Consider the following 27,831-nt stretch of genomic DNA (forward strand, 5'->3'; position numbering starts at 1 on the left):
GAGCTTCATCCGCAACAACGAGACCATCGAGGACCAGGTGACAACCCCCAGGGCGGCGGGGACAGAGCTGGGCAGGGGTCTGGGCACCGCGGCCGGGGGGCCAGCGGGACGCGCCGGTGCTCGGGGAGGGGGGTCTGCCACCCCACGCCAACGGCCGCCGTTCCCTCCGCGCAGGACCTGGTGGCCTGGGTGACCGTCGGCTTCCTGCATGTCCCGCACGCCGAGGACGTCCCCAACACGGCCACCCCCGGCAACGCCGTCGGGTTCTTCCTGCGCCCCTTCAACTTCTTCGACGAAGACCCCTCGGTGGCCTCGCGCAGCGCCGTCATCGTCCGGCCGCTGGACCCCCCCACCTTCTCCCAGCTGGAGATCCAGCGCTGGACGCCCGCCAGCCCCGGCCCCTGCGTCGCCCCGGAGCCCTTCACCTACAACGGCACCTACCGGCCCGAGTGACCCGCCCCGGGGCTGCCGGCGGCCCCGGCACCCTGTGCCGCGCAGGACCGGGGGTGGCCGCGGGGGACACCGAGGCGTGGGCCACGCCACGCCGCGCCGTACCGCATCCCGGGCTCAGTAAAGGCGATGCCACCTCCTCCGGCCCCGTCTCTGCCTGGGCCGTGTGGCAGCCCCGGCACCGCCGCAGGCACCGGAGCCGCCGAGCGGCTGTTACGCTACTGAATTATGCCACCGTTCGAGGTTGCTTTGCCCTCCCCCCTCCCCTTCCCCTGGCCTTTTCACCCCCTGGGGCCACAGCGCACGTGGGATGGGTGCCGGCAGTGCCCCCCTCCCCGTGGCACCGTCCCGGGAGCCGCGGTGGCACGGCTCTGCCGTGGCCCCGTCCCGCAGCACAGCCGCACACAGAGCCGGGGTGTCTGTCCGGTTTATTGGGGAGGGGGGCGACGGGGGGCACCTACCGCGGAAGGCGACATGCAGGGCTGTGTGAAACGGCAGGTCGGGCACACGCGGCGCCCGGCTACGGGACGACGGCACGAACACGGCACACGCTACCAGGAGCCGGCGGGCGAGCGGGTGGGTGGGTGGGCGAGCGGGTGGGTGGGCAGCAGCCCCACAGCCCCTGGCCCTGCCCACGCCCCTTCCCCGCTAGGGCGACCCCCTCCTTGTGCGCGGGGTGGCTCCGCAGGCTGGGACAATGCTGGGGGGGGTGTGCTCCCCCGTCCCACCAGCTGGGCGGGGGAGGCTGGGGGGATGTGGGGGGCACCGGTGGCTGGCGAGGGGGGGCACCCCGGACACACAGCACTGTCGGGCGACCCGCAGCCAGGTGAGCATGGGGACACGGCATGGGGGGGGGGGGTCCACGCACCCACCCCACGCCTCCGCCGCGGCTCAGCGCACACGCACGTGCATGCACACGCACGCCACGGCGGGCAGGAAGCACAGCTGGGGTCAACATACATGCACGCACGGACACAGCGTGTCTGTCTGTCCCGAGAGAGCAGCATGGGTGTCCTGGCACAGCAGGACCCCCCACCCGAAGACACACGCAGCGCCCCGGGGCGCTGGACACGAGTACACATGCACACACACGTGCGCGCACACACACACACGTGTGCGCACACACACGCACACACAGACAGGGCGAGTGCAGGCGGGCAGACCCGCAGCACGTCGGAACACGTGTGACACACGCACACACACGTGTGCACACCCCTCGCAGCCCCCCCCCCCCCCCCACTCCCCCCCGTCGTGCTGCTGGCCCCAGCGTCCCCGGGGTGGGCTCTGGCCAGGGGGCAGCGCGGCCCCGGCCGGCCGGGGGTCTGCCTGGGGAAGGGGCTGTGGGGCCGTGCCCGCTGTGGCACTACAGGGAGGAGGAGGAGGAGGAAGGGAAGGCGAAGAGCAGCACACGTCTGACAGTCCTGCCAGCCGAGCCCTGGAAGCGCCGGCGCAGCGGCGAGGCGGGGGGGGCTTGGCCCCCCGTGTTAGGCCAGCTAACGTGGGGGTGCCGAGGGGCTCCCGCCGCCCCCCCCCGCGGGCTGCCGGTGGCGGGAGGGATTGTCCGTGGGGGACGGCGGCCTGGAGCCCACCGGCCCGGCCAGCGTCCTGGGGACGGGGGTCCCGCGTCCCGTCGCGCCGGGGGTCCCGGCCCCGTCCCTGCCCTGCCCATTAACTCCCGGGGTCGGAGCAGTGTCTATGCAGCGTCTGTGTGTCCGGCGCGGCGGCCAGCTGTCCGGGCAGGGAGAGGCGTCGCGGCGGGGCGGCCGTCGGCTCCACCAGCAGCACCACGTCCGGCGGCGGGGGCGGCTCGTTGCGGGGGTCCGGGGCGTGCGGCAGCTCCAGCGGCACCGGGTAGCTGGGAACCTGCGGGAGCGAAGGCGTCACCGCCACGCTGCGGGCAGGAGAGGGGTCTTGGTGCGGCACCCACCCCCCTCCGGGCTGCACCGGTGGGCAGCGGGGCTGGAAGGTGGGGTGGTGGGGCACAGGAGAGGGGCTTCCCCAAACGTGGGGGTCCGGGGACCAGGCTGTGCTCACCTGAGAGAGCGGCTGGATGGGGGTGATGGGGAGGACGGGCTGCAGCGGACACGGGGGGCCGGGGGCTGGTGGGGGGATGACACCGTGCTGTAGGCGGAGCGGCACCAGCGTGGCCTGACGCTGCAGCAGCTGCATGATGGAGCTGATGTCCGCGGCCATGCGGGTCTCCAGCCTGTGGACAGACACGCGTCGGGGCCTGTGCGGGGCACGGCACGCTGCGGGGCAGCACGGTCCCATGGGAGCCCCCCAGTCGCCCCCCTCCCTGAGCCCCCCAAGGTACCTGTTGAGCTGCTTCTGGAGCAGGTCGAGGCGCGTCTCCACCTCGGAGCGCTGGCGGCGGCTCATGGACGGCAGCGGGATGTTGAGGGCGGCGTGAGCCGGGATGGTGCAGCGCGGCAGCTCCTGGTACTGCCGCCCCCGGCTCTCCCCCCAGAAGCTGAAGATGTTGGAGACCCCCGAGAAGGCTCCTGTAAGGGCAAGGAGGTGGTGGTGGGGAAACATCAGCGCCCTTAGGGTCTCCCAGCGGGCAGGGAGCAGGGATGTGAAGGGGGATGCAATGGGGGGTGCGAAGGGCGATGCAGCCCAGCGGGCACGAGGGCTCCCCGAAGCACAGCACGGGGATGCAAAGGCAGAAGGGGTGCAGGAGAAGGTGCAGGTCACGGGATCGGGATCTGGGTGGCAGATGGAGCTACCGGGATGGGGGTTCAGGAGCCACCGGGGGGGTCTGCAGAACCCTGAGCAGGGAAAGGAGGAAGGGAGGACCCCCCCCCCATCCCGAGCTCCCCTCATCCCCACCTGAGAGGGGGTTACACATGTCGCTGCCCTTGCGCTCCTCGGCTTCGGCGGGCACGGGCGCCTCGCTGCCCGGCGCGGGCGCTGCGGAAGGGGGAGAGCGTGGCGGCCCCCGGCCGGGCGCGGGGGGCTCGTCCTCTTCGCTGGAGGGCGAGCTGGAGGGCGAGCTGGAGTGGCAGGGCTCCCACTCGGCCGGCCCGCGCGGGGCCCCGGGCGCCTGGCAGCTCCTGCCCGGCCGCAGCGCCTTCTGCCCGCTCCGCAGCTCCCCGGCGTTGGCGGCGTCTGCGGGGGGACAGACCCTGGGTCACCACGGCCCCGATAGGCCCAGGCCCCACCCCGGACCCCCAGACCCACCTTTCTCCGTGCGCCGACGGAAGGAGAGCTTGCGCTTTCGCAGGCGGTTGAAGCCGCTGTCCCGCTCGTCGCTGCCCGGGGAGCCGGGGATCATGTTGGTCTGCGGGGAGGAGGGGGTGCTGAGTCTGGGGGGGGCTGCCAGACCCCCTGCCCTGAGCCGGCGGGGACGGGGGGGCAGCAGGAAAGCTGCCCAGGCAGCGCGTGGTGCCAGTGATGGAGCGGGGGTGATGCTGGGGGGGCTTTCAGTGTGGTGCCCCCCTGCCAGCCAGGCGATGCTGGTGGGCATCCTGGGGTGACCGTCCCCCATCCCTAACCATCCCCCGTGCCAGGCCCCCCAGCTTCCTTGGCCTCACCCCCCTCCCCCCCCGCCCGCGCCCCCCGCCGCAGCCCCTCACATCGCGCAGGTTGAAGGTGATCTCCAGGCTGGACCAGAAGTGGTCGGAGAACTCGGGGTACATGTCCAGCACCTCCAGCAGGTCCTCGCGGTGGATCTTGTGCAAGTCGCAGTAGGTCAGTGCCCGCACGTCCGCGTTGGACTTCCCCGGCCGCGCGTACAGGTTCAGCGGCTCCCCGAAAATGTCGTTCTTCCTGGGGGGGGGGGGGGCGGCGGCAAAGGGAGGGGTGGTCAGCCCTTGGGGCACGGCAGGGGTGGCACAGGCTGCGCCCAGGTCTGGAGGGGGGGTCCCCCGGGGTCTCACCCAGGATGGCCACCACCACGTCCCCGCGCAGGATCTCGATGGAGCCGCGGGAGATGAAGTAGAGGGCGGTGAGGACGTCCCCGGCGTGCACCAGCGTGTCCCCGGGGGGGGCGTGCGTGGTCTTGAACTTCATGGCCAGGGCGCGCAGGCAGCCCTTGGTGGCCCCCTTGAAGGGCTTGCAGTTCTGCAGCAGGCTGCGGTTCAGGTGCAGGCAGATGTCTGCCTGCAGGCACTCGGGGAAGCCCTTCAGCACCTGCGGGTCACGGCGGCGGGGTCACGGCGGGTGGCCGGGGAGGGGGGTGGTGGGTGCTGCGAGGGGGGGCTGCGAGGGGGGTCCGCGGCCGGTGCCGCGGCGGCGGGGCGGAGCGCTCACCGCGTTCATGTCGATGCCGTTGGTGTAGGACCAGGCGTGCTGGAAGTACTCCTCCAGGCGCTGGCGCAGCGGGTTGGGGATCTGGTGGAAGCGGATGAACTCGCGGACGCGCAGCATCTGCGTGTGGTAGCGCGCGGTGCCCGAGTACAGGCGCTGGATGATGGCCGACACGTTCCCGAAGATGCTGGCGTACATCAGGGCTGCGGCGGGGCGAGCGGCGTGAGGGGGGGCACCGGCGCCGCTCCCCCCCGACCCACGGCAGGGTGCCTGTCCCCGCCAACGTGACCCCCCACCCCGGCAGCCCCGCACGTCGCGCGTGAGCCCCACAGCCCCGGCCCCGCCATGCGCCCGCGTCCCCCGCAGCAGCCCAGCGAGCTCGCGGGGCCGTGCACGGCCGGCCGGAGCACAGGCAGAGCTGTCTCCTGGACGTGCTCCGGCTCCGTCGCACGCTCACGCTGGCACACTCACGTGCACAGGCACAGCGGCGGGTGCTCACGCATGTGCACGCTCACACCCGCATGCGTGTCCGTGGTCTGTCACACGTATACGTGCTCGCATGCTCGCACACACACATGCACGTACACCCCACATGCTCACCCACGTGCACACCTGCACACATGCACACTTGCACACCCACACGCACAGAGGTACACCCACCCACTCACCTGCACACCCAGAGGCACACAGGTACACCCACATGCACACCCAGGCACGCACCCGCACACCCAGATGCACACAGCTACACCCGCATGCACACAGCTACACCCACCCCCACACAGGTACACCTCCACACAAGTACACCCACACACAGGTATACCTGCACACAGGTACACCCGCACACCCACCTGCACGAACACAGGTGCACCCACCCGCACACCCGCATACAGGTACACACATGCACACCCGCACGCACACATGCACACCCGCATACCCACACGCACGCAGGTACACCCACCCGCTCACCTGCACACCCAGAGGCCCACCCGCACACCCACCCGCACACCCGCACACCGGTACAACCCGCGCCCAGCGCCCCCGCAGCCCCCCTGGCGGGGGGGGTAGGGCAGCCCCCGCGAGCCCCGCGCCGGGGCACTCACAGCCGATGAGCATGACGCAGATGGAGAAGATCTTCTCGGAGTTGGTGTTGGGGGAGACGTTGCCGAAGCCGACGCTGGTCAGGCTGCTGAAGGTGAAGTAGAGCGCGGTGACGTACTTGTCCTTGATGGTGGGGCCGTAGAGGGGGTTGCTGGCGTTGAGGGGCTTGCCGATCTGGTCGCCCAGCGAGTGGAGCCAGCCGATGCTCTGCTCCTCCACGTTGCCGATGGCGTACCAGATGCAGGCCAGCCAGTGGGCGATGAGGGCGAAGGTGCACATCAGGAGGAAGAGCACGGCCGCCCCGTACTCCGAGTAGCGGTCCAGCTTGCGGGCCACCCGCACGAGCCGCAGCAGCCGCGCCGTCTTCAGCAGCCCGATCAGGGTGGTGGTCTGCAGGGGAGGGGGGGCCCGAGGGATCACCGAGGGGTGGGGGTGTCCCTGCCCCAACCCCACAGGCAAGGGCAGCCCCGCTGAGCCCTCCCCGGGCAGAGCCCCCCACCGGCACGGGCCCAGCCCTCCTGCTGCTCCCCTGTCTGGGCACCCCCAGCCCCTCCCAGCGCAGGGTGAGGGGGCCCATCCTGCCCCTGAACCCGCGCCAGCCCCCAGCATGCACGCCCCAACCCCTCTCCCCACTTTGGGCTCAGGTGCCCCAGCCCGCCCCCTGCCCCGGGGCAAAGACCCCCTGGTGCTGGGGGTCCCACAGAGGCACGTGGCAGGGAAGCAGTTAAGCCCGCCTGCAGACCCCGGTGCTGGGGTGGGGGGGGTCCCCCAGGGCCAGGGCCAGATTTGCCCACACCTGCGCTCAGCGCCACGTGCTGCCAGCGCCCGCCCCAGCACCCACCGCCCCGGCATCTGCCGCCCCGGCACCCACTGCCCTGGCACCCACCACCCCGGCACCCACTGGCGGCACAGGGGGCACCCAGCCCCGGCCTGGGGGCATGTGTAGGGCCCCTGGGCATCACCCCACGGAAGGACCAGGCACCCAGGGAACAGTATCCACTGCCCTGGCGCCCACTGCCCTGGCACCCACCATGGCACCACAGGCAACCAGCCCCGGCCTGGGGGCACGTGTGGGACCCCCGGGCATCACCCTGCATGAGGACCCGGTCCCGAAACAGCACCCAGCCCAGCCAGGGCACGGAGCAGCCAGTGCCGGCCCGGCACCCGCGGCACCCCGGTGGCGCGTCGGGTACCTCCTCAGAGCCGGAGCCGAAGATGAGCAGGTCGAAGGGGATGGCGGCGACCATGTCGATGAGGAACCAGCCCTTGAAGTAGTGGATGGCGATCTTGGCGGGGTGGCTGACCACCTCCTCATTGGAGTTGACGTAGGTGTGCGGAAGTTGATGAGGATGTCGATGATGAACATGATGTCGACGATGAGGTCGACCACGTTGAGGGGGCTGCAGGAGTAGCCACAGTTGTGGCGCTGGACCTGCTCCTGGTCGTTGAGCAGGAAGGCGGCCGAGTAGGGGGTGAAGATGGCCGTGTAGATGACCAGCAGCAGGATGAGCCAGTCCCACACCGCCTTGAAGGGGCTGTAGTGCAGGATGGTCCATTTGTGGATGCGCGGCGCCTGCAGCTTGTACTCCGGGAGGACGTCGGCGCCCAGTGACAGCACCTGGGTGCGGGGGCAGGGGGCTCAGCTCCTGCGTCTCCCCACCCCCCACTGCCCCGTGGGGCTGAGCCCCCCCGTCCCCGAGCAGGGGCTGCCCCCACCGGCCACAGGCAGAGCATCCCTGGGCTGGGGGCTGCTCCGGCAGGTCCCAGTGGCCTGAGGATGCTCTGGGGCGCAGTGGGACCCCGGAGCTGGCGATGAGGGGTGCTGGGAGGGGTGGCTGACAGGCATGGCTGGTTAAAAGGCACCCCACACCGCAGAGCCACCCCGCAAGCCCCCTCCTGCCCCACAGACACACTTGCGCCTCCCAGCCAGACACGATGGTGGCCCTCGGCCAAGACGCTTCCCCGCACCCCCGGCCCGTGCGCCCCCACCCCACGCCACCCCCAAAGTGGCAGCAGCCGCCCCAGAGCTCTGCCCGGGGTCCCCAGCTGTGCCGAGCCCTGCTCCGGCAGGACCCCTGGCACGGCTGCTGCCGAAGCGGGCCCGGCAGCCCCCCGGCACGCGGTGACGCAGCCGCTGCTGGCACGGCCGCCCCCAGCCTGTCCCCATGCCAGGCCAGCTGGGGGTGAGTGCCACGGAGCCCCTGCCACCCCCACGCGCCGTGGGGCTGGGCTGTGGGGCGGGGGCTGCTCCCAGCTGGGTCCCTGCCCGGGTCAGGGAGTGGGACCCCTGCAGTGGGTGCAGTGGGGGTGCAGTGGGGTGCAGCGAAGTGCAGGGAGCTCCCTGAGCCTTGGCAGGACTCTGCCTGCTGCAAGCCCCCTCCCCGCCTTCCCCAGGCAGGGGTGGGCAGGCAGCACCCACGGAAATGAGGACATTTGCATACGGGGGCCACAGCCCCCCCCAGGCGCTGCCTTGGCTGCCCCCAGGCACGTCCCTGCTCCCAGCACTGCCACCGCAGCCCCAGCCCTCCCGCACCGTCCCTGCCGCGCACACGCGTGCACAAACACACACACGTATGTGCACGCTCACGCACAGCCTGACCGCGGCGGGCACGGCGTGCCCCGGCAGCTGCGTCCGTCCGTCTGTCCCGGCCGCCTGGCACGGGGATTAGATGTACCGGCCGCGGGGTGGGGGGCACCGGCTATAAATAGGGACCGGGCGAACGGGTGCTGTGGGGCAGCGGGGCCCTGCGTGGGGAGAGGGTGCCGGGTAGGGGCAGCCCCACAGAGCAGAGCCAGGCTGGGCACGGCACCGGCCCCACGGTGCCGGCTCGCAGCGGCTGCGGGGCTCCGGCAGCCCCGGGGCCACCGGCTACCTGCAGCGGCTCCGCGCAGACCCCCGGGTACCCCCAGGGCAGGGATGATGCCAACCCCGCCGTAGCCCCGCGTCACGGCGGAGCAGGACACCGGCACAGTCCTGCGCGGCCGAGGGGGCGCAGCCTGGGAGCGGGACCCCGGGGGTCCCTCCCTGCGCTCCCAGCCATGCCACCATCCAGCCCCCCAGCCCCGGGGGGTGCAGCGCTCCCGAGGCGCTGGGGAGGGGTCCCCGAGCTGTGCCACCCATGGGTGCGTGCCGAGCCAGCGACAGAGCGAGAGGCGGCTTTACGTAACCGCCCAAAACCCAGGGCCGGTGGCAGCCGGGGGGAGAAGGAGCCCGAGCCCACCCGCGGCCACCACCAGGACACGGGTCCCCCGGCGTGGGCACGGCGCCCGGAGCCTCCTGTCTCCCGCGCGGCGGCACCCACCGCCCCTCCCCAGAGCAGCCCCTCGAGCACGGCCACGCCGGACCCCCTGCCCCGGGGGGCTGCTTGGCCACGGCACCGGCTGCGGCACTGCCGGCGCCCGGCGGGGGAGCGGGGGTGCCGGTACCTTCTCCTCCTGGCTCTGCCCCGCGGCGCGGGCGCTGTCGCCGTCAAGGCACAGGCAGGTGCCGCAGAGGGAGATGCCGGGCATGGGTCCTGCTCCGGCCCGGGGGGGCGCGGCGGGGGGGCCCGGCAACTCCTGGAGCAGCTGCAGGAGCGACGCCAGCATCCTCACGGCCACCCGCGGGGCTGGGCCCGGCCCATGGCGCGCCAGCGGCACTTACCCCCCGCCGCCGGCCCACGGGCTGCCCCGCGGGCACCGGGGGCACAAACCCCAGCCGGTGGTCCCCGCACCCATCCCACCGCCCCCGACAGCACCCCTCGCCCCTCCGGCCTGGCCGAGCCTGGCAGCCGGGCACCTCTCGGCGGGTCGGCGTTGGCGGGAGGCAAGAGCGGCGGCGCGGCGGGAGCCACGCACCACCGGCAGCCGAGAGGAAAATTATTGGGGCGGAAATTTTTCCCAGCCTGCCCCGCTCCCGCAGCCACAGCGAGGGCTGTGCCCCCCCCGGCCGGCCCTCGCCCGCCCCTTAACCCCTCCGACACTCGGGGTGCCCGGCGGCCTGGCGTGGCGCGGCACGTGGTGGCACGCCGCAGGTCTTGGCGTGGCTCGGTGCCACGGGTGACCGCAGGCAGTGGGGCAGGCGGCGAGCCCAGGCGGCAGCTGTCCCAGCACGGCACGCGGTGCGGCACGTCACGACCCCATCGGCAGCCCTTCGGCCGGCCACGCACCGCGCTGGTGCCGGCACCTGCACCTGGCATCACGGGGACACAGCCCAGCCCTGCGGCGGTGAGCGGGACCTCGTGGCGCGCACACACACCAGAGCACGCCACGAGCATGCCGTGAGCACGCCGCCACCACGGCACGAACACGCCGCCAGCACTCGTACACCTGCGTGGTGCTCGTGGGCCGGGGAACGCCGCTCCCGCTCTACCGGCTCAGCCAAAGCATCCCGGCCACGGCTGCTGCCACCCCCACCTCGGGACACGGGGCAGCAGGCGACGTCCCCGGGGGGACACGTGCCCTCTGTCACCCCATCCCCAGGCCCCACTGGCCTCGGCAGCCTCATGGGGTGGGTGCTGTGCCCGGGGCTGCGCGCAGCAAAGCGTCGCGGCGCTGTGGGAAGAGCCATGTAGGTGCGGTGGCGGCACCGGGGATGCGCCGTGGATCCCGTCGGCCCTGACTCACCCGCTGCCACCCACGCGCAGGGGTTTCCCGCGGGCGCCCGCGTCCCCACGTGCCGCAGGACGGGGCGGGACGAGGCCACGCATGCGGCACGGCGGTGGGTGGTCCTGGCACCGCCAGCACCGCGGGGGCGGGGGGCTGCACGCCAAAACAGCATGGGAGCAATTCGCATGGCCCATCCCGGGGGGCTGCGCCCCGAGCAACCCCTGTGTGTCCCACACCCGCCGCCCCACCCCAGACAGGGGGGTGACTGGTGCCACAGGGGCACATGGGGTCATGCTGCCACGGGGGCACATGAGGTCACGGGTACTGTGGGGTCACGGGGGGGGACACAGGTGGTGAGGATGCTGCAGGACACGGAGTCAGGGTCTCACGGGGACACCAGGGGTCGGGGTTCCACAGGGACACGGGTACAGTGCGGGCGCAGGTACCATAAGGCAGACCCCCCCGAGCTCCAGCGCCCTGCATGGCAGGTGGGGTCCCCGTGGGGGTCCCGGGAGCCCGTGGCGGCCCCATCCCAGCTGCCCCTTTAAGCTGCAGCTCTGCCAACCCGGCTCCATTTTTAGCTGGGGCGGGGGGGGGGCGGGGGGAAGCCGGGGGGCCGGGGGGGGGGCGGCTCCAGCAACCAGGCAGCTCCTGCCTCTAAAATTAACCCAGCTGCCGCGCCAAATTGGGACAAATCCCTGCCTGCAGCGCGGCAGCAGCCCCAGGCCCCCGCAGGGCCGCATGCTGCCCGCCCCAGGGCCCCCGCCCCCGCCCCCCCCCCCCCCGCCCGGGGCCCCCGCTCCCCCCCCACCAGCACCATCCCTGCTTCTGCTGCCCCCGGCTCCTCAGCACAGCGTCCGGGCTGGGGGCCTGGCCATGCACAGGGGCAGCCCCCAGACCCCCATGGACCCCCCACCACCGCTGGGGCACAGCTGAACCCCGGCGCGGGTCAACCACCCGGACCCCCAGGGGCTGCACAGACCCTGTGCCCACATCCCACCAGGATCCACGCAGGTGACCCCCAGCCCTGCAGGCAGCTGAGAACAGACAGCTGGAGGGCGAGGGAGGACAGGTGCCATCAGCCCCACAGACAACCCCCCCTCCCATGGATACACCCCCACCCCATCACTCCCCTCATATACACCCCCCCAGCGCCCCACCAGCCCCTCCAACACAGCCCTGTCCCATCCCTGGGGACCCCCAGGCCCCTGGGGCAGCCCCTGGAGCCCCCAGGGCTGCACGGACTTGGGGGGCACTCCTACCTGCCCCTGCCAGCCCCCACCCCTCCCAGTGCCAGGTGCAGCCAGGGACCCCCAGCACCCTGATGGGCTCTGAACCCCCTGCCCTGTCCCCAGATGTCACACAGGTGCATCAGCCCGGGGACACCCCCCAGTGCTGTATCTGGGGAGACCGCACCTGGAGCACCCCCCACTGCTGCACCAGTGCAGGGGACACCGCCTCCCGAGCCCCCCCAGCCGTGGGAATGGAACCCATCCCCCCCGAACACCCCCAGCTGTGGGGACAGCCCCCTGTGCAATGCACAGCTCCAGTGGGCACAGCCACGCATGCCGGTGCCCCGCCCCACCGCAGACCCGCACCCACCACAGCAGCACCCGCCCCCTCCCTGGTGGGCGCAGACCCTCAGCCAGGGCCACGCGCCCGTGCCGGGGCTGACACGCGGTGACATCCCGGCACCCCTCGGCCGTGGGCAGCCGCGCCGGCCCGGCAGGGCACAGTGCCACGCCGGCGACGCCGATAGGCAGCGGGACCGCTCGCGGCGACACACCACCTATCAGTCACCGTGACACAGATATCGGCAGTGCCGACATGCGGTGACACGTACACCGCCCCGGCGCAGGCACGCGGCACCTCGCGCTCGTGGTGACATGTACACCGACACCTGCTGTGACACTGGCACCCGACACCCAGCCCGCACACCCGGAGACACCCGGTGCGGCACCTGCCGCGACCCAGACACCCGCGCCCACGGGGCGCAGCTCCCTCGCTGCCAGAAATACCCCGACCCGCGGCCGGGGGCTGTCCCCTGACACCCTGACACCCCCCACACCGGCAGCCCGCTGCCCGCAGTGCTGCCAGGCCTGTGCTGACCCTGGCATTCGCGGTGACACCGCACACCCATGGCGAAACCGCCCAGTGCTGAGACCAGGTGGGCACTGACACCGCAGCACCCCCGGCCCCAAGGACAGACCCGACCCCCCCGCAAAAACCCATGGGCCCCCAACACCCGCACCGACAGACACCCGGAAGCAGATGCCCAGCACCCGCACCGGGACCAAACACCCGCACGGGCACCCACGCGCCAGCGCTGACACCAACACCCAGCACCAGCAGGTACCCAACCCCTGCGCCAGCAGATACCCAACACCCACATGGTCACCCAACACTGGCACACATCCAACACCTGCCCAGGTACCACACCAACACCTGCGCCCAGCACCGGTAGCAGCAGACACCCAACACCCACCCAGGTACCGCCCACCAACAGGTTTCCAGCACCCCCCGGGACACCACCACGCACCGTGCACTGACCCCCGTACCACGCACCACCAAACGCGGTAGAGCTGCCCAACGCCGGCAGCACCGACGCCAGCGCTGGTGGGGTACGCGGCACCGCCAGGGGCACCCAAAGCAGGACACCCACAGCCCGCGGTGCCGAGGGGGCCCCACAGCCAGCACAGGCGCCCAACACCAGCCGGGGCACCCCGTCACCCTCGCAGGTGCTGGTGTTGGCATCACCCAACACACCCTGCGCCATAGCAGGCACCAGCCGTCGGCGAGGCACCGGCACAGCTGCCCGCAGAGACCCCCGGCCGCCCTGGCAGGGTGCGCAGTAGGCGCTGCGGCAGAGGGGACACCCCAACACCCGACTGTCCCCACGTTGGCGGTGTCCAGTACTCACAGCATTAAGTGGCGCGGCTCCCTCGGCACCCCCCGACATGGACGCCGGGGACGGGTGGCCACCCCGGGCCGGGAGGCGATGCAGGCACCCCGCTGCCGACAGCACGGCGGCAGCACCAACACCCTGTGGCACCTGCAGTGGGGTGGGGTGACGAGCCCTGTGACGGGGTGACGTCCCCGCGGGGCGGCGTGCCCGCCCCAACACCCGACCCCCACCCGCTGACGCAGGCACCGAGCATCCGCGGCGCTGACCCGCACCAGCCCCACGCCCCGCAAGCTGCCGTCGATGGGCCAGCCACGGCACCGTGCTCTGGGGACACCGCAGCCGCCGTGGCCGCCCCGGCCGCGGCACCTCACTGACCGACGACACCCCTCGCCACGCCACAGCCTCGGCCACAACTACGCAACAACCGCCGTGGCGCAGCCAGACACAGCTGGGCCCGGCCATGGCACCGGGTGGGCACTGGGTGCCCGTGGGTGGGTGATGCCCCCCGGTGCGCTGGCTCACGGCACCCACGGCCTTTGGCCAGAGCCCAGCCGATGCGGCTCCCGGCTCTCTGGCCCCACCGGCCGCGGACCCCCGGGATGTGCAGACCCCGCGCTCCCCAACCCCCCCCCCCGGCCCATCCCTCCTGGCTACGCCGCCCCGGGGGGCTCCGGCCCAGCGTGGGAACGGCCCCGGGACCCCACGCCCACTCGCGGCGGGACGACCCCGGGGGCCCGTTCCCTCCGGGGGGAGGAGGGGGGCACGGCCGGCCGGCCGCCCCTGCCACAACCCTCCGCTCACGGCAGAGCTGCGGGGCCGGATGTCGGGGGGGCTCTGGGGTCGGAGTGGGAGGCTCTGGGGGGGGGCTCCGGGGTCGGGGCTCCGGGACTATGGAGGGGGGGACTCTGGGGGTCGGGGGGCTCCGGGAGTCGGAGGACTCCGGACGTCGGAAGGGGGGCTCCCGGAATGAGGGGTGGAGGCTCCGGGATTGGGTGGGGGCTCCGGGAGTTGGTGGGCGGGCTTCGGAGGGGTGCTCCGGGGTCGGGAGGGGCTCTGGGAGTGGGGGGGGCTCCGGGGGTCGGGGGGGCGGGCTCCGGAGGGGCGCTCCGGGAGTGGGGGGGGTCCCGGGGCGGCGCAGCTCGGGGCAGCCGGTGCCGTCGGGGCGCGGGGCGGCTCGGGGCGGGCACAGCGGGAGGGACCCCCCCCCGCCCCGGGACCCCCCCCTCCGGCCACCCCCGTACCTCCTGCGCCACCAGGCTGGAGATGCGGACGGCGCGGCGGACGCGGCCGCTCTTGCGGTCCCCGTCGGGGCGGTCGCCGCTGTCGCGCCGCGGCGGGGCCATGGTCGCGCTCAGCAGGGGAAGACCCGCGACGGCCCCCCGCCGCCCCCCATCCCGGCCCGCCCGAGCCCAGCCCAGCCGAGCCCGGCCCAGCCCGGCGCTGCCCCGAGCTGGCGGCAGATGGAGCGGGGCGGGCGCCCCCCCGAACCCCCCCCGCCGCCGCCGCCCGCCTCCGCCGGTCCCGCTCCCCGCCCCCCCACCCCCCCGGGCCCGTCACGCCGCGGGGAGGGACCGAGAACACCCCCCGCGGGGAAACTGAGGCACGGGGGGGGACTCCCTGGGGTCCCCTGCAGCCGGCTGCCAGCCCCCTGAGCCCTGTGCCTGCCCCAAGCCTGGCAGCTGCTGCCTGCAGACCCCCAGGGACCCCCGAGCCCCGCAGGGCCAGCGCCCTGGGGACAGGGATGGGGAGAGGGCTGGGGAGGGGGCTCTGGGGCTGCCGCAGGCCGTCCACACTGATTCACGGCATCACCGGCTCCCCGTGTCCCTGGCCGCTGCCCAGCGCTGGCAGCCAGACCCCGCTGTGCCTGCCCGCGCCTCCGCCCGCAGCCCCCACCGGAGGGGTGACCCCGGGCTGCGGCATCCTCGCCCACGGATGCCAGCGAGGCCAGGGCTTGGCGGGACCTGCTCCATCAAGTGGGGGCTTCCACGTGCCACCCCCCCCCCTTACACCTCCCATCAACAGCAGCAGGTCCTGGTGGTCCCCCCCTCTTGGCCGGCACCACTGCGGGGCACCCACCAGCCTGAGTGGGGCCGAGGCCCCCCACAGTGGGCCCTGCTCCCCAGACACGTGCTCCACCACCACACCATGCCGGGGACCAGCTCCCGTCCGGGTCGGTCACGGCCAGGCCGGTGCTGGCAGCACCCAGTCCCAGCACCATCCTGCTGCGCCACGGGCAGGGGTCCCTGCCAGCCCAGGCTGGAGGTCCCCCAGTGCTGCCGTGAGCCGCCGGGATGCCGCAGCATCCGTCGCTGGCACCTCTGCTTCTCCCCATGCAGCAGCAGGGCCTCGCACCTCCCCAGCCGCGCCGCCCGGCACCGGCCATGCCAAGCGCCGTCCCCATCCCCGTCCGCGACGGGCTGGCGCAGCGCGGCTCGCCGGGCCCAGCCATCAGGCCCCAGAGCACAGTGACCTTGATGGGAGCCGCGGGAGCGGGCGGCGGGCGGGCTCCTTTGGCTGCCGGCACTGCGGATGATTCACGGAGCTGCTGCCTGGAAGCCCCGGCCCACCCAGTGCCTCGCCATGCCCGAGCTGGGGCCGCCCCACAACCCGCTCGCAGGGTCCTGAGCACCGTGGCCATCCCCACGCCCGCCCGCTTCCCGTGCCACACCGGCACACGGTCCACCACGCCGGCACCCGGTGTCTCCTGGCTCTGCCCCGGTCCAGCCACGGCAGGGGTGCACCGGGTGCCTTGGTGGGGACCCCCATCCTGTCCCAGGGAGGCGGTGGGTGCTCCCATGCCGGGCACCCCCGCAAGGCCGGGGTACGGCTGAGCCCCCCGCCCCGGCGCCGTGGGGCAGGGCCAGCGTGGCGAGGGCAGCCGCGTCCCCGGGGCAGCGTGGCCACGGCAGTTATGGGCAGGAGGGAAGGACCACGGCTCGGTGCAGGCAGCTGCCTGCCCGCACAGCAGCGGCCGCCACAGCATCGGAATTAATTACACAGCAAAGGCAATCAGGATGCTTCACTCGTTAGCGTGCTGGAGAGCAACGGGGAAGGCCAGCCGGCGCATTGCAAGGGGTGGGGAGAGGGGTTTGGGGGGGGCTCAGCCTGCGGGGCCAGGGTCCCCCACCCCGCAGAAGGTCCCACAGCTGATCCAGCACCCAGCGAGTGGAGCGGGGCTGGGTGCCCATCCCAGCGCTCCCAGGAGAGGAGCTCCAGCAGCAGGGCTGGGAGCTCCCAGTGGGAGTGGGGGGGACCCAAATGGGCCCCCCTCACATGTGCGAGCAGACGGGGAGCTGCTCAGGGACATGGAGCACAGGCAGATGCACCCGGGCAGCTGCCAGGGTCCCCGGGGAGAAGCGAGAGTGTGGGCCTGCCCTGGGGCTTGGGGGTGAGGCAGAGGGGACGACCCTCTCCCTGTCCCCTCTGCCTCACCCCCAAGCCCACCAGGGCATCCCTCCCCGCAGGGACAACCGGGGGTCCTGGGAGCCCACCAGCCCCCCGGCAGCTTTCAGTTCATTAGCTGGAGCCAGAATCAGGGTGTAATTAAGCAGCAGCCGCCTGCTCCCTGCAGCCAGATGGCAGTTACACAACGTGCCAAGGATTAGCCGCCACCGCCGGCCCCCCGGCGCCCCGGGCATGGCGAGCCATGGAGAGCTGGTGGCATGGGGCAGCCTGCCACGACACCGGAGCTTGCACCCACGCTGGGACGGAGACAGGGCCGAGGGATCCCCCAGGCCGGAGGGGTGCCTGCCCCACACTCCCCACTGGGAACCCCCCAGGGACCGTACGTGCCACGTGGGGTTCAGCCCGGCCACGTGCCACCGCGCCACGGCACCCATCCCCACGCCCCAGCACAGGCAGTACTGCGGCCGGGACCACCCCGCTGGTCCCCCAAGGGGAGCAACAGGGACCCTCCCGATCCCACAGGGTGGGGGACAATGGCCACCCAGGACAGCCGGCGACAGCCTGCACCTCACAGCCGCCCCAGCATGCCCTGCTCAGCCCTCAGCTCCCTCCGGCAGCCCCCAGCCCCTCACAGCCCCTCTCTGCAAGCTCCAGCATGGCCCCGCATGCTCCAGCATCGCCCTGCGAGCTCCAAGCATCCTCCGGTGAGCTCCAGCACCTCCCTGTGTGCTCTGGCATCATCCTGCACGCTCCAGCATCACCCTACGAGCTCCAGCACCTCCTTGCATGCTCCAGCGTCACCCTATGAGCTCCAGCACCATCCCACAAGCTCCAGCACCTCCCTGTGAGATCCAGCACCTCCCTGCACGCTGCAGCACCATCCCACAAGCTCCGGCACCTCCCTGCAAGCTCCATCCTCGGGCTCTGGCCATGCCCTGAGCGCTGCCCAGCCCCCTCCGTCGGCCGGCGGCAGGGCGGGCGCCCGCGGGCTCACCTGGGTGACCTTCTCGGTGACGTTGTGCGTGCGGTCCTTCAGCTTGGTGGGGGCGATGATCTCCTTCTCGCCAGGCGGCACGGCCAGGAAGGCGTCCGCCTTGAAGTCTACGAAGTTGAGGGTGATCTGAGGGATCTTGCTGATGGCCCGGTAGCGCATCAGGTCCGAGTCGGAGGTGGAGTTCAGCAGGGCACTCCGGACGTTGTTCATGGCCCCTGGGCAGGGGGACTGTCACCACCGGGGGGCCACAGCCCTCTGTCCCCCGGGGTGGGGGTCCCATGGCAGGGGTGGGGAGCAGGGAGCCCCAGAGTGTGGGTCCCATGGCAGGTAAGGGGAGCAGGGAGCCCCATGGCAGGGGGTCCCATGGCAGGGGAGGGGAGCAGGGAGCCCCAGGGTGTGGGTCCCATGGCAGGTAAGGGGAGCAGGGAGCCCCAGGGCAGGGGGTCCCATGGCAGGGGAGGGGAGCGGGGAGCCCCAGGGCAGGGGGTCCCATGGCAGGGAGGGGAGCGGCGAGCCCCGGAGTGGGGCACCCCCCCAGTCAGGCGCTGTGGAACCGTGACCCGCCAGCTTGTTATCATTTCCCATTAACATAATTATCTTCCCCTTCCCGAATGCACTTGGCAGGATCGGGGGTAACGAGGTGATTGCTGCCAGCTCTGGCACTGCCAAGGGGCAGGGGGCTGCGGCAGGTGGGGCTGGGCGCTGCCGGGGGAGATGCATGTGAGCCCCCACCAGGGACGGGCTGGGGGGCTGAGCCCCCGCTCAGCGCAGCTGGGCAGGGGACAAGCACCGGGCAGAGCAGCCGCACCGAGGCAGCCGTGGGTTCCCACCAGGCGTGGGGGGCTCGGTGCCACGCAGGGGAGTCAGGGCTGCCCCAGCCCACCCCACACCGGCCAAGGCGGGGTCCTGCCAGGCACCAGAGCTGCCGGCAGCACAGAGCATTACAGCGATGAGGAGCCTGACATTGACGGGTGCCACCACAGCCCGCACCGGCCCCGCTGCCAAGCCACCGGCAGCTCCCTCCGGCTGCGGCTGGCACCTGCGCACCAGGAGGCGGCCCTGGCCCTAACGAGCTGCCAGCACTAATGACTTCACCCCGCGGCCACACGCTGTGCCGGGGCGCGCAGCGGCGTGTGCCGGCACTGGTGCGTGCGAAGCCCGCGGCGTGCCGGCGGCGCCGTACCGGTGCTGGAGCCGCGGTGCATGCTGGCGCCAGTGCTGGCGTGGCGGTTGTGGCAGCGCTTGTCGCCCTCGCCCTTCATGGTCTCAATGTCGTCGACGGAGGAGGCGCGGCGCACGCTGTGGACGCTCTCGCGGGAGCGGCTCCGCGCCAGGCTGCAGTTGGAGAAGGCGGGGTGCAGGGCCAGGCGGTCGGCGCGTGGCGAGGAGTGGGTGACGGGTGGCTCGGGGGGTCCGTCCCCCATCAGCGCCGCCTGGTCCTCGGGCTGGGCCCCCCCCGGGCAGCTGGGCTCCAGCGAGGAGGTGGCCTCCTCGGGGCCGGACTCGCTGCTCTGCTTGGAGAAGTCCACGACGACGGCGTCAGGCGGCTCCTGCGGCAGCGACTGCTTGCTGCCCGCCAGCGCCAGCAGCGCCGGCAGCTTCAGCCTGAACGACTTGCTGCGCCCTGGACGGAGGAAGGGGCAGGGTCGGGGGCTGCTCACCAAACCCATTGCCCACTGCCCTCGCCACGTGCCGCATGGCAGGGTGCTTTCAGCAGCGCCCGGCCCCCGGGGCACAGGGTCTGCAGGAGCAGGGGTCCCGGCAGCCCTGGTGCTGACCCTACCTGCGGGGAACCAGTTGGCGGGGGTGACCCAGTGGTTGGTGTCCTTGTCAGGCGAGCCCAGGCGCTCCTTCTCCATCACCACCTCAAAGTTCAGGATGAACATGATGACGGCCCCATCCTCGTTCTTCACCGGCACCACGTCCACCAGGCACAGGAAGCAGCTGCCTGCGGGAGGGTGGGGCTCAGCACTAGGGCAGCACTGCCCCCCGTCCCTGCTGGGCACCCCGTCCTGCCCCCTGTCCCAGCCCCCGTACCTGCTGAGTACCCCCTCCTGCCCCCCACCCCATGCTGGTCATCCCCTCCTGCCCCCCATCCCTGCTGGGCACCCCCTCCTGCCCCCCACCCCGGGCAGCAGGAACTTGCTGACTCAGCAGGGTACCAGCCCCGCGGCAGCTGCATCATGGGGGAAACTGAGGCACACAAGGGTGGGAGGGACCCCATTTCCCTTGCACCCCTCAAAATAGCCCAGGGACAGTGCGGAGCGGGTGGGGGGGCTGCGGGGGCCATTGGGGGGGCGGCGCTGGGGGCAGTCAGGGCGCCAGGCCAGGCTTAAGCCGCTCAGGACTTGTTAACAGCTGCAGTGCTAACCCTGCTGCCACAGCTGGGAGCACAGCTGGGCCGGGGGGCAGTGCAGGGGTGCCGGGGGGCAGCATGGCGTATCCTCTCCTTGCCCTGAGGGGGTCCCCGTCCACACCAGGGGCTTTTGGGGGGTGTGGGTCTTTGCAGCCCCCTTACACGCAGCATCTGCAGCCCCTCCCCAGCACCCACAGTGGTGCTGCAGGACACGGGGCGGGGGTGACGAGGGCGTGATGCCAGGGTGCTGGATCACCCCCGTGATTCCCACACACCCCCCCTCCCCCAAGCTACAGCCCCCGCTGCACCCCCGCACGGCGTCCCCCCCGCTGGCAGCGGGCCCGGCAGCCTGCGCCGGGGAGCCCGGCACGGCGGCCGCCAGCTGGCACCGGCACCGGCACCATCCCCAGCCCCGCGTGGGGAATCCCTGCCCGCACGTGGGGCCGTGGGCAGGGGGCCAGCGGCGCCGGAGGCGTGCGGCACGGCTCGGCACGGCGCGGCACGGCGCGGCGCGGCGCGGCACGGCTCGGCACGGCACCGGCCGTAGCGGGGGTCCCCGGCTGGGCGCCTCCCGCGGGGGGATTAGCGGCACCGACACATGGCCACGCCGCGCCGCCGGCAGCTTTGCTTCATCCTCGCCCACCTGGCACCCGGCTCCCGTGGGAAATCCTAATCCCCCTGATCCCCCCGGGCTTCCGGCGCACGCGCCAGCCCCCCGCCCTCCCACCCGCAGCTGCCCCATCCCCTGGGGTCCGGCCGTGGGGCGGGGGCCGCGGCGGGACCCCCGCGCCGGGCACGCGCAGGCCTCACCTCGCTGCCGGCGGCGCCTCCGGGCGCGGGGTCAGGGTGCCACGGCCCCCGCCCCGCCGGGGCTGCAGGCGCGCGGACCCCCGCCCCACTCGGGCCGGGGGATGCGGGGGGCCCCCATGGGCAGCCGGGGCCTCGGCCGCCCCCCGGTCGCGGAGGGGACCCCCCCAGCCGCCGCCCCGGCCTTGCGCCGAGCTCGGGGGCCGCGGCCCTTGGCACCGCCACCGCCGCGCCGGCTTTATGCCTAAATATGGCTGTGGGCAGCAGCTGCCGGCGCCGTGGGACGGCCACGCCACGCCACGCCACGCCACGGACCCCGGGGTCCCGGTCCGGCCCCTACGGCCAGCCCCGGCCACCGCCCCCACCGCCGGGCTGCCGCCCGTGGGGCCGGCAAACGGGGCGCGGGGGACCTGCGGGGACGGGGCTGTTTTGGGGTGCAGCGGGGATGGGGGATGCCCTGGTGGGGTGCGGGACTCGGGGCACTGAAACACTGAAACACTGGCCCCCTCCCCACGCCTGCAGCGCGGTACCACCCACCCACAGCCCGCCCCCCCCCCCGCCCAGAGTCCCCGCAGCCCCCCGCACATCATCCCCACGGCCCCCCACCCCCCCGTGCTAGGCCCCGCAACAGCAGGACTGGGGGCTCCTGCACCCCCTACGCCTCCCCCCCGGACTTGGGGAGCCTGGCCATGAGCAATGGGGACTGAATGTGCCCCATGGGGGGTAGGGGGCTGCATGGGGCCAGACCCCCACTCCCAGACCTGCACCCCAAACCCATCCACACCCCCATGAACCCCACACACTCCATTCCCGCCCACACCGCACCCCCAGCACCCCCCTGTCCCCCACAGCCCTACCACCCCACCCACCCTGCACCCCCACACCACACACAATGCACCCCAACAGCACGCACCCCGCGCCCCCGCACCCCACACTGCACCCCGCTCCCCAACACCAGGCACCCCACAGCACGTCATGCATCGCACACAGTGCCACGCGGTGCACCCCAGGCTCTGCACCCCCACATCCTGCACCTCACCCTGCACCCCCATGCCCTACAGCCTGGTCTGCACCCTGCACCATGCCCTGTGGCCCCCCACACTGCACCCTGTGCCCCCCCGCCCTGCCCCCCACCCCCTGCCCTGCACCCCATGCCCTGCAGCCTGCCCTGCACCACGCTGTGCACCCCACCACACCCTGTACCCCCACACCCTGCCCCCCAAACTGCACCCTGCAACCCCACACACTGCCCTGCACCCCCACACCCTGCAGCCTACCCTGCACCACGTCATGCACCCCACTGCACCCTGCACCCCCACACCCTGCACCATGCCGTGTGCCCCCCACACCGTGCCGTGCACCCCCACACCCTGCACCCCCACATAGCTCCCTGCACCCCCACACCCTGTCCTGCACCCCCACGCTACACCCTGCACCCCCATAGCCTGAACCACGCTGTGCGCTCCCCCACACTGCACCCTACACCCCCACACCCTGCACCCCCACACCGCACCCTGCACCCCCACACCCTGCACCCCCACACCCCACCCTGCACCCCCACATTCTGAACCACGCTGTGCACCCCCCCGCACTGCACCCTACAGCCCCACACCCTGCACCCCCACACCCTGTCCTGCACCCCCACACCGCACCATGCACTCCCACACCCTGCACCACACTGTGCGCCCCCTGCACCGCACGCTACACCCCCTCACCCTGCACCCCCACACCACACCCTGCACCCCCACACCAGGCACCCCACGGCACAGCTTAGACCTCACCGCGCACCCCTCCCTGCTGTGCACACCTGGCTGCGCAGCCCCCACCGTGCCGCGGGGACCCCCCAACTCAGCACCCCAGTGCTGCAACACGAGGGCCAGCCGGGCGCAGGCACCCCGGCCACGTCACCGCTCCCCCACGTGAACCCTGCCGGGATGCCCGTCCCACGCTGCCCTGGGCATGGGGCACCCCACGCCGGCACTGGCACGCTGCCCGCCGCCACCGCAAGGCCGAGGCCGCCGGCGCCCAGCCTGGCTCCCGCGCCGCAGCGAGGGCGCGACCTTGTCCAGGCAGCGCCGGCGGGAGCTGCGGTGTGCCAGCGCTCCTCGCCGGCGCTCCCAGCCGCCGAGCTGCCGGCACGGTGCCCGTGGTGGGGTTCGGCCGGGCCGGGGGGAGCGCCTGCACCCAAACGTGCCAGCTCTTGCCAGGCGAGCGGGGTTGGGGGGCCTGATCCCTCTCCTTCGCACCCTCCACCCAGCTCCCAGCCTGTGCCGGCAGCCGAGGGCGCGCACCGCAGCCACCCGACTACGGTAACCCCGAAGGCCATCCATCGGTGGTGCTGGGGGCGCAGCCAGGCTCCAGCCCCCTCCCCGCTGCAGACGTGGTGCCACACGGCAGCGGCTGCCCCGGCGAGCCCAAGGCCGTCCCCGCAGGGACACGGCTCCCCCGCAGCTGCCGCGACCTTCCGGCGTCCCCGGCAGCGCCGGGGCTGTATAAACAACGTCGCTCAAAACTAATGGCTGCAGCAGCGGCTGGCGACGCAGCGGGGCCCAGCCGGCTCCCGCGGCGCGGCACCACCGCACGCAGCACAACCGCAGCCCAAGGCCAGGACGGGACGGGACGGCCAAGCACCGCGACGAGGGCTTGGTGGTGGGGGGCTGCCGGGGTGGAGGAGGGGGGTTCAGCGCCGCAGCATGACCGTGATGAAGGGACGAGCGATGGCAGCTGCACCAGGGACGTGCCGGAGCCACGCTGGAGCTGGCCCAAGTGCGAGGCCAGAGCTGGCGGCAGAGGGGTCCCCACCCCGTGGTGGCTGCTGGGGTCCAGGCGCTCGGGGTCCCCAGGTGCAGCGCGGGGCTGGGTGCGGGGCAGTAGGTGGGACCCCTGGGGACCCCGGGTCCCGAGCACCCCACAGCCTCCAACGCCGCTCCTCCCCTCTCCCCGGCCCCACGGGCGAGGGCAGCGGGGTCCCCACTGAGCCCCCCCCGCCTGGGGAGGCCCCGGCCGCGGCAGGGACAGGTTAAGGAGCAGCTCCCCGGCCACCGCACGCACCCGCTGCTGCCGCCTATAAATATCCCATCGGAAGCACCGCACTCCCCAGGGACACGGCACGGGCAGTGCTGCCGCAGCACCAGCCGTCCCTGCCAGCACCCGCTGCCGCACGCCCCGGGGTGCCCCCGCACGCCCCGGGTGCCCCCGTGGGGAGGGGAAGCCCCATCCCCAAGCCAGGCCCTGGACTGGGCTCCCCCCATCACCCCCAGGCCCCCGCAACCTGCCTCCCCATGGGTCCCACAGCAGCACCGGGATGAGGCTGGCAGGGTGCTGGAAGCCCCCGCGCTGCTTGCGGAGGGCAGCTGGGAGGTACTGGGGCATCCTGCTGCAGCACTGCCCCAGGAGCGCGGACCCCCAGGCTTAGTGCTGGGGGGGCTGCGGGAGCACAAGCCTGGGGAGACCCCCCGTCAGAGCCCAGGGCGAGGGGCTCCAGGACACCGAGCCCATTCCCACCCTCTCCCCCCATGGCATCTCATCCCACCCCGGCTGGGAGCAAGGAGCGGAGGGCAGAGCACCCCCAGGGGCACCCCCAGGCTCCCCTCCGAGGGGGTGCCGGCTCATCCCGCCTGCGCCAATGGGCCAGAGGCATGGAGCCCAGGGAGCTGGGGGCCAGCACGGATGGGGCCCGGGAGCACGGCAGCCGGCGACCCCGGCGAGGGTCGGGGCAGGAGCATACGCCTGGCGCCCGGCTGCTGGCACGCGCCAGCCAGCAAACGAAGGGCGGGGCAATTAACGCAGCCCTAACGAGGGTTCATCAAGCCCTGCCAGGAGGGAGCCGCCATGTGCTGCCCACGCCCTGCCAGCCCTGGGCACCGCACACAGGTCCAAAGTGCGCCGGCACCAGCTGCGCCCACCCGCTGCCACGGCCCCGGCTCCCAGCCCTGGCGGTGCCAGGCACAGCAGCGCCCGCCTGCGCCGGCAGCACCGCACAGCCGCAGGCGGCCATGGCAGGACAGGCCCGGGGCTGGGATCAGGGTCCCCCCCGTGCTCCCCCCACCCCAGCTCAGCCTGTGGAGCCCTCGGCAGCCGCCCCGGCCCCCGCCGAGCCCCCCGGCACCCCAAGCCCTGGAGGCCACGCAGCAGCGGGGAGCCAAAGCCGGTGCGGCTCCACGTGGCGGCTGCCCACCGAGCCGGTGCGGGGCCGGCAGCTGGGAACCAGCTTTGTTTACTCTGCGCGCCGGAACCGGGGCTGTGTGCCGAGAGCCAGAGACAGCTGCCGCGAGAGCCGGGACACCTGGCGCAGACGCCAGCGGGGCCACGGTGTGGGGCAGCCCCAGCACCGCCAACACGGGGCTGGTGGCACCGGCGCGGCACCGCGGGGACCAGCACCCACCTGCCAGCACAGTCACCCAGCGTGGGGGTCCCCGGGACCGGCAGCGCTGGAGCAAGACGGGGGGGTGCAGCACAGCACAGCCCCTGTGCCCAGCCTGGCCAGTGACCCCCACAGGCACCCCCACCGGGACGGCGGCACCACGACGCCCGACGCAGGCCCCAGCCCCACAGCACATGGCTTCCCAGCACCGTCGCCCTGCTGGGAGCCACCGTGACAGCCGGGGAGGGCTGCAGGCCCCCGGCAGTGCCGGCGGGGCAGGACATACTCCCGCCCGCGCCAGCTCCGCGTGCCACCCACGGCGCGTCCCGGCGCGGCTGATGGATGGGCACGGCGCGGCCGCCCGCCGCGGCAGGCCGTTAACTCAAGGGTCTGTCTGCCCATGACGGACGGCCTCCTTCACCCCCGTGCAAATAACCGTCAATCTCCGCCGGCCGCGGCGGCGCGGGTCCCTACCGTCCTTGCGGTAGAAGCAGATCTCCACCTTGCGCTCCTCGGCGCCCAGCAGTGCCTGGGCGATCTGGGCCGCGGCGCCGCGCTGGGTGCGGGGCCCGTGGAGGAAGTCGCAGGTGCTGGGCTTCTGCATCACCTCCGCCCGCGAGTACCCGCACAGCTGGCAGAAGCCGTCGTTGCAGTAGATCACGGCGCAGTTTTCCACCCGGGCGTTGGCGATGATGAACTTGCGGCCTGGGGGAGAGGAGAGGGTCAGCCCCGTGCCCTCCACCCCGAGCCCGGTGCCCCACTGGGAGGCTTCGCTTTGTCCATCCATCCGTCCATCCATCCTGTGACCAAACACCCCCCAGCCATCCCGCTCACTCTGCGGGGGACACCCCCTGAGCCGACGGCACCACCACCCCCACCACCCCAGCCCCTCAGGGAGCAGCCCTCCCCAAGGCGCTGCCGTGGCACCCCCGGCACGTGGCCTTTCCCCCAGCACGGTGACACCCCACAGCCCGGCCCCACGGGGTGGTGTCGCCCCCGCATCACTCCCCTGTCCGGGATGCTCCAGGCCTGACCCTAGAATAGCACTGGGCCCCCCCCCCGCCCCCAGCACGGGGAAAACAGTGTCTCCTTGCCAAAAAACCCCGCTGCCCGCACAGCGCAGCACAACCCAACACCCGCTGCCCGCACAGCGCAGCACAACCCAACACCCGCTGCCCGCACACCAGCTGCCGCTACAGGGGGTCAGGGAGGCCGCGGGCTGGCCGGGACCCCCGTCCGGCCGAGCTCCGGCCACGGCACCCGAGCCAGCGGCGGAGGCTCCATTGCTACCCGCGCTCAACCCCCCCTTGGGGACCCCACAGCACCCCTTGGGGACCCTGGCCCCTGGGGGTGGGGCTCGCTGGCACCACCCGGCTGCGCTTGTCACCTGCACCCCGAAGCCTCCCCGGAGCCAGGCGCGCCCCTGTCACCCCCAGCCCGGCCGCGGCCCCCGCCCCGGCCCCCACTCACTCTGCCCCTCGAACTTGCGGATGATGGTGTCCAGGAAGGTGTTCTGGGGGGCGACGTGCCCCCGCCGCACCGGCATGCTGCCCGGCCCATGGGGCAGCGCCGCCGCCCGCTGCGCGGCCCGGGGGGGCACGGGGGGGTCCCCCCGCTGCCCTTGAGCCAAGGACGGCGCCGGCGGGGCGGCTCCGGCAGGGGGGCGGCGGGCCGCGGGGCGGGCACGAAGGGGTTAAGCCGGGCCCACCCGCCCGTGCCGGTGCCGGTGCCGGTGCCGGTGCCCCCCCCCCCCCCGCCCTACCCGCTCGGTGCGCGGCGCGGCGGGCGCAGCATCGGCCTTATTTAGTCAAGGAGCGGCCGGGGGGGATGGAGCCCCCGCCCCCGCCCCGCCCGGCTCGGCTCGGCTCGGCTGAGCTCGGCTAAGCTCGGCTCGGCTAAGCTCGGCTCCGCTGGGCCCGGCTCGGCTCGGCCCGGCCCGGCGGGCGCTGCGTGTTGACAGCCGGGCCCGGGGGGCGGGGCGAGCGCGGCCGCAGCCAATGGCCGCGGGGGGGGGGGCTGCGGAGGGGGGGCCCCCCGCCACACCCGGCCCGGCCCCCCCCACCCCGGGGATCCCCCCGCCTGCCCAAGCCTTCCGCCCCCCCACACCGGCCCCTTCAGCCCCACCCCCACCCCCCCCCAGCCCCAGCCCCTGAAGCCCCACGACCAGGTCCCCCCTGGGCCCCCCCAGCCCCCCTCAAGTGCCCCCGCCCCCCCGTCACCCCTCCCGCCCCGCGCCGCCCCCCCCGTGCACCCCCCGCACTCTGCACCCCGAACCCCGCACCCCCCACCTCCCCCTGCCCACGCCCTCAGGGCCCGCAGCCGCAGCCCTCGCCCCCACCCCCCACTGCCCCCCACTGCTCCCACCTGCCCACCCCTCCCGCAGCGAGGCCACAAACCCAGGTGGGTGGGACACCGGGACACTGGACAGCTGGACATCGGAACACTGGGACACTGGGACACCTGGACAATGGAACACAGGGACACTGGGACACTGGGACACCTGGACAATGGGACACCAGGACAATGGAACACAGGGACACAGGGACACTGAGACACCTGGACATCGGGACATTGGGACACCTGGACACCAGGGCACTGGGACATCGGGACACTGGGAC

The 27,831-nt window shown here is 73.2% G+C and overlaps 2 protein-coding genes across 2 annotated transcripts in view; one reads left to right on the plus strand and one right to left on the minus strand.

Moving 5' to 3' along the window:
• Nucleotides 1-1,280, plus strand: part of LOC142054061 (uncharacterized) — a 1,653-nt gene extending 373 nt beyond the window's left edge. The window contains exons 2-3 of the mRNA XM_075086258.1: nucleotides 4-37; nucleotides 175-1,280. Coding sequence (XP_074942359.1) covers nucleotides 4-37; nucleotides 175-1,280 — 1,140 coding nt within the window. The remainder of the gene's footprint in view (nucleotides 1-3; nucleotides 38-174) is intronic.
• A 389-nt stretch (nucleotides 1,281-1,669) lies between these two features.
• Nucleotides 1,670-27,236, minus strand: KCNH2 (potassium voltage-gated channel subfamily H member 2). The gene is given in 20 exon segments (XM_075082098.1): nucleotides 1,670-2,313; nucleotides 2,485-2,543; nucleotides 2,546-2,582; nucleotides 2,584-2,656; nucleotides 2,765-2,951; nucleotides 3,280-3,349; nucleotides 3,351-3,392; nucleotides 3,395-3,558; nucleotides 3,631-3,730; nucleotides 4,026-4,218; nucleotides 4,328-4,581; nucleotides 4,702-4,901; nucleotides 5,799-6,186; nucleotides 6,990-7,129; nucleotides 7,132-7,414; nucleotides 17,688-17,902; nucleotides 18,871-19,311; nucleotides 19,471-19,635; nucleotides 25,688-25,918; nucleotides 26,684-27,236. Coding segments are annotated over 20 exon segments (3,513 nt in total). The 5' UTR covers nucleotides 26,760-27,236; the 3' UTR covers nucleotides 1,670-2,118.
• Between the last annotated feature and the right edge of the window lie 595 nt (nucleotides 27,237-27,831).

Source organism: Phalacrocorax aristotelis, chromosome 2 (genome assembly GCF_949628215.1).
Source record: "Phalacrocorax aristotelis chromosome 2, bGulAri2.1, whole genome shotgun sequence".
Taxonomy (NCBI): domain Eukaryota; kingdom Metazoa; phylum Chordata; class Aves; order Suliformes; family Phalacrocoracidae; genus Phalacrocorax; species Phalacrocorax aristotelis.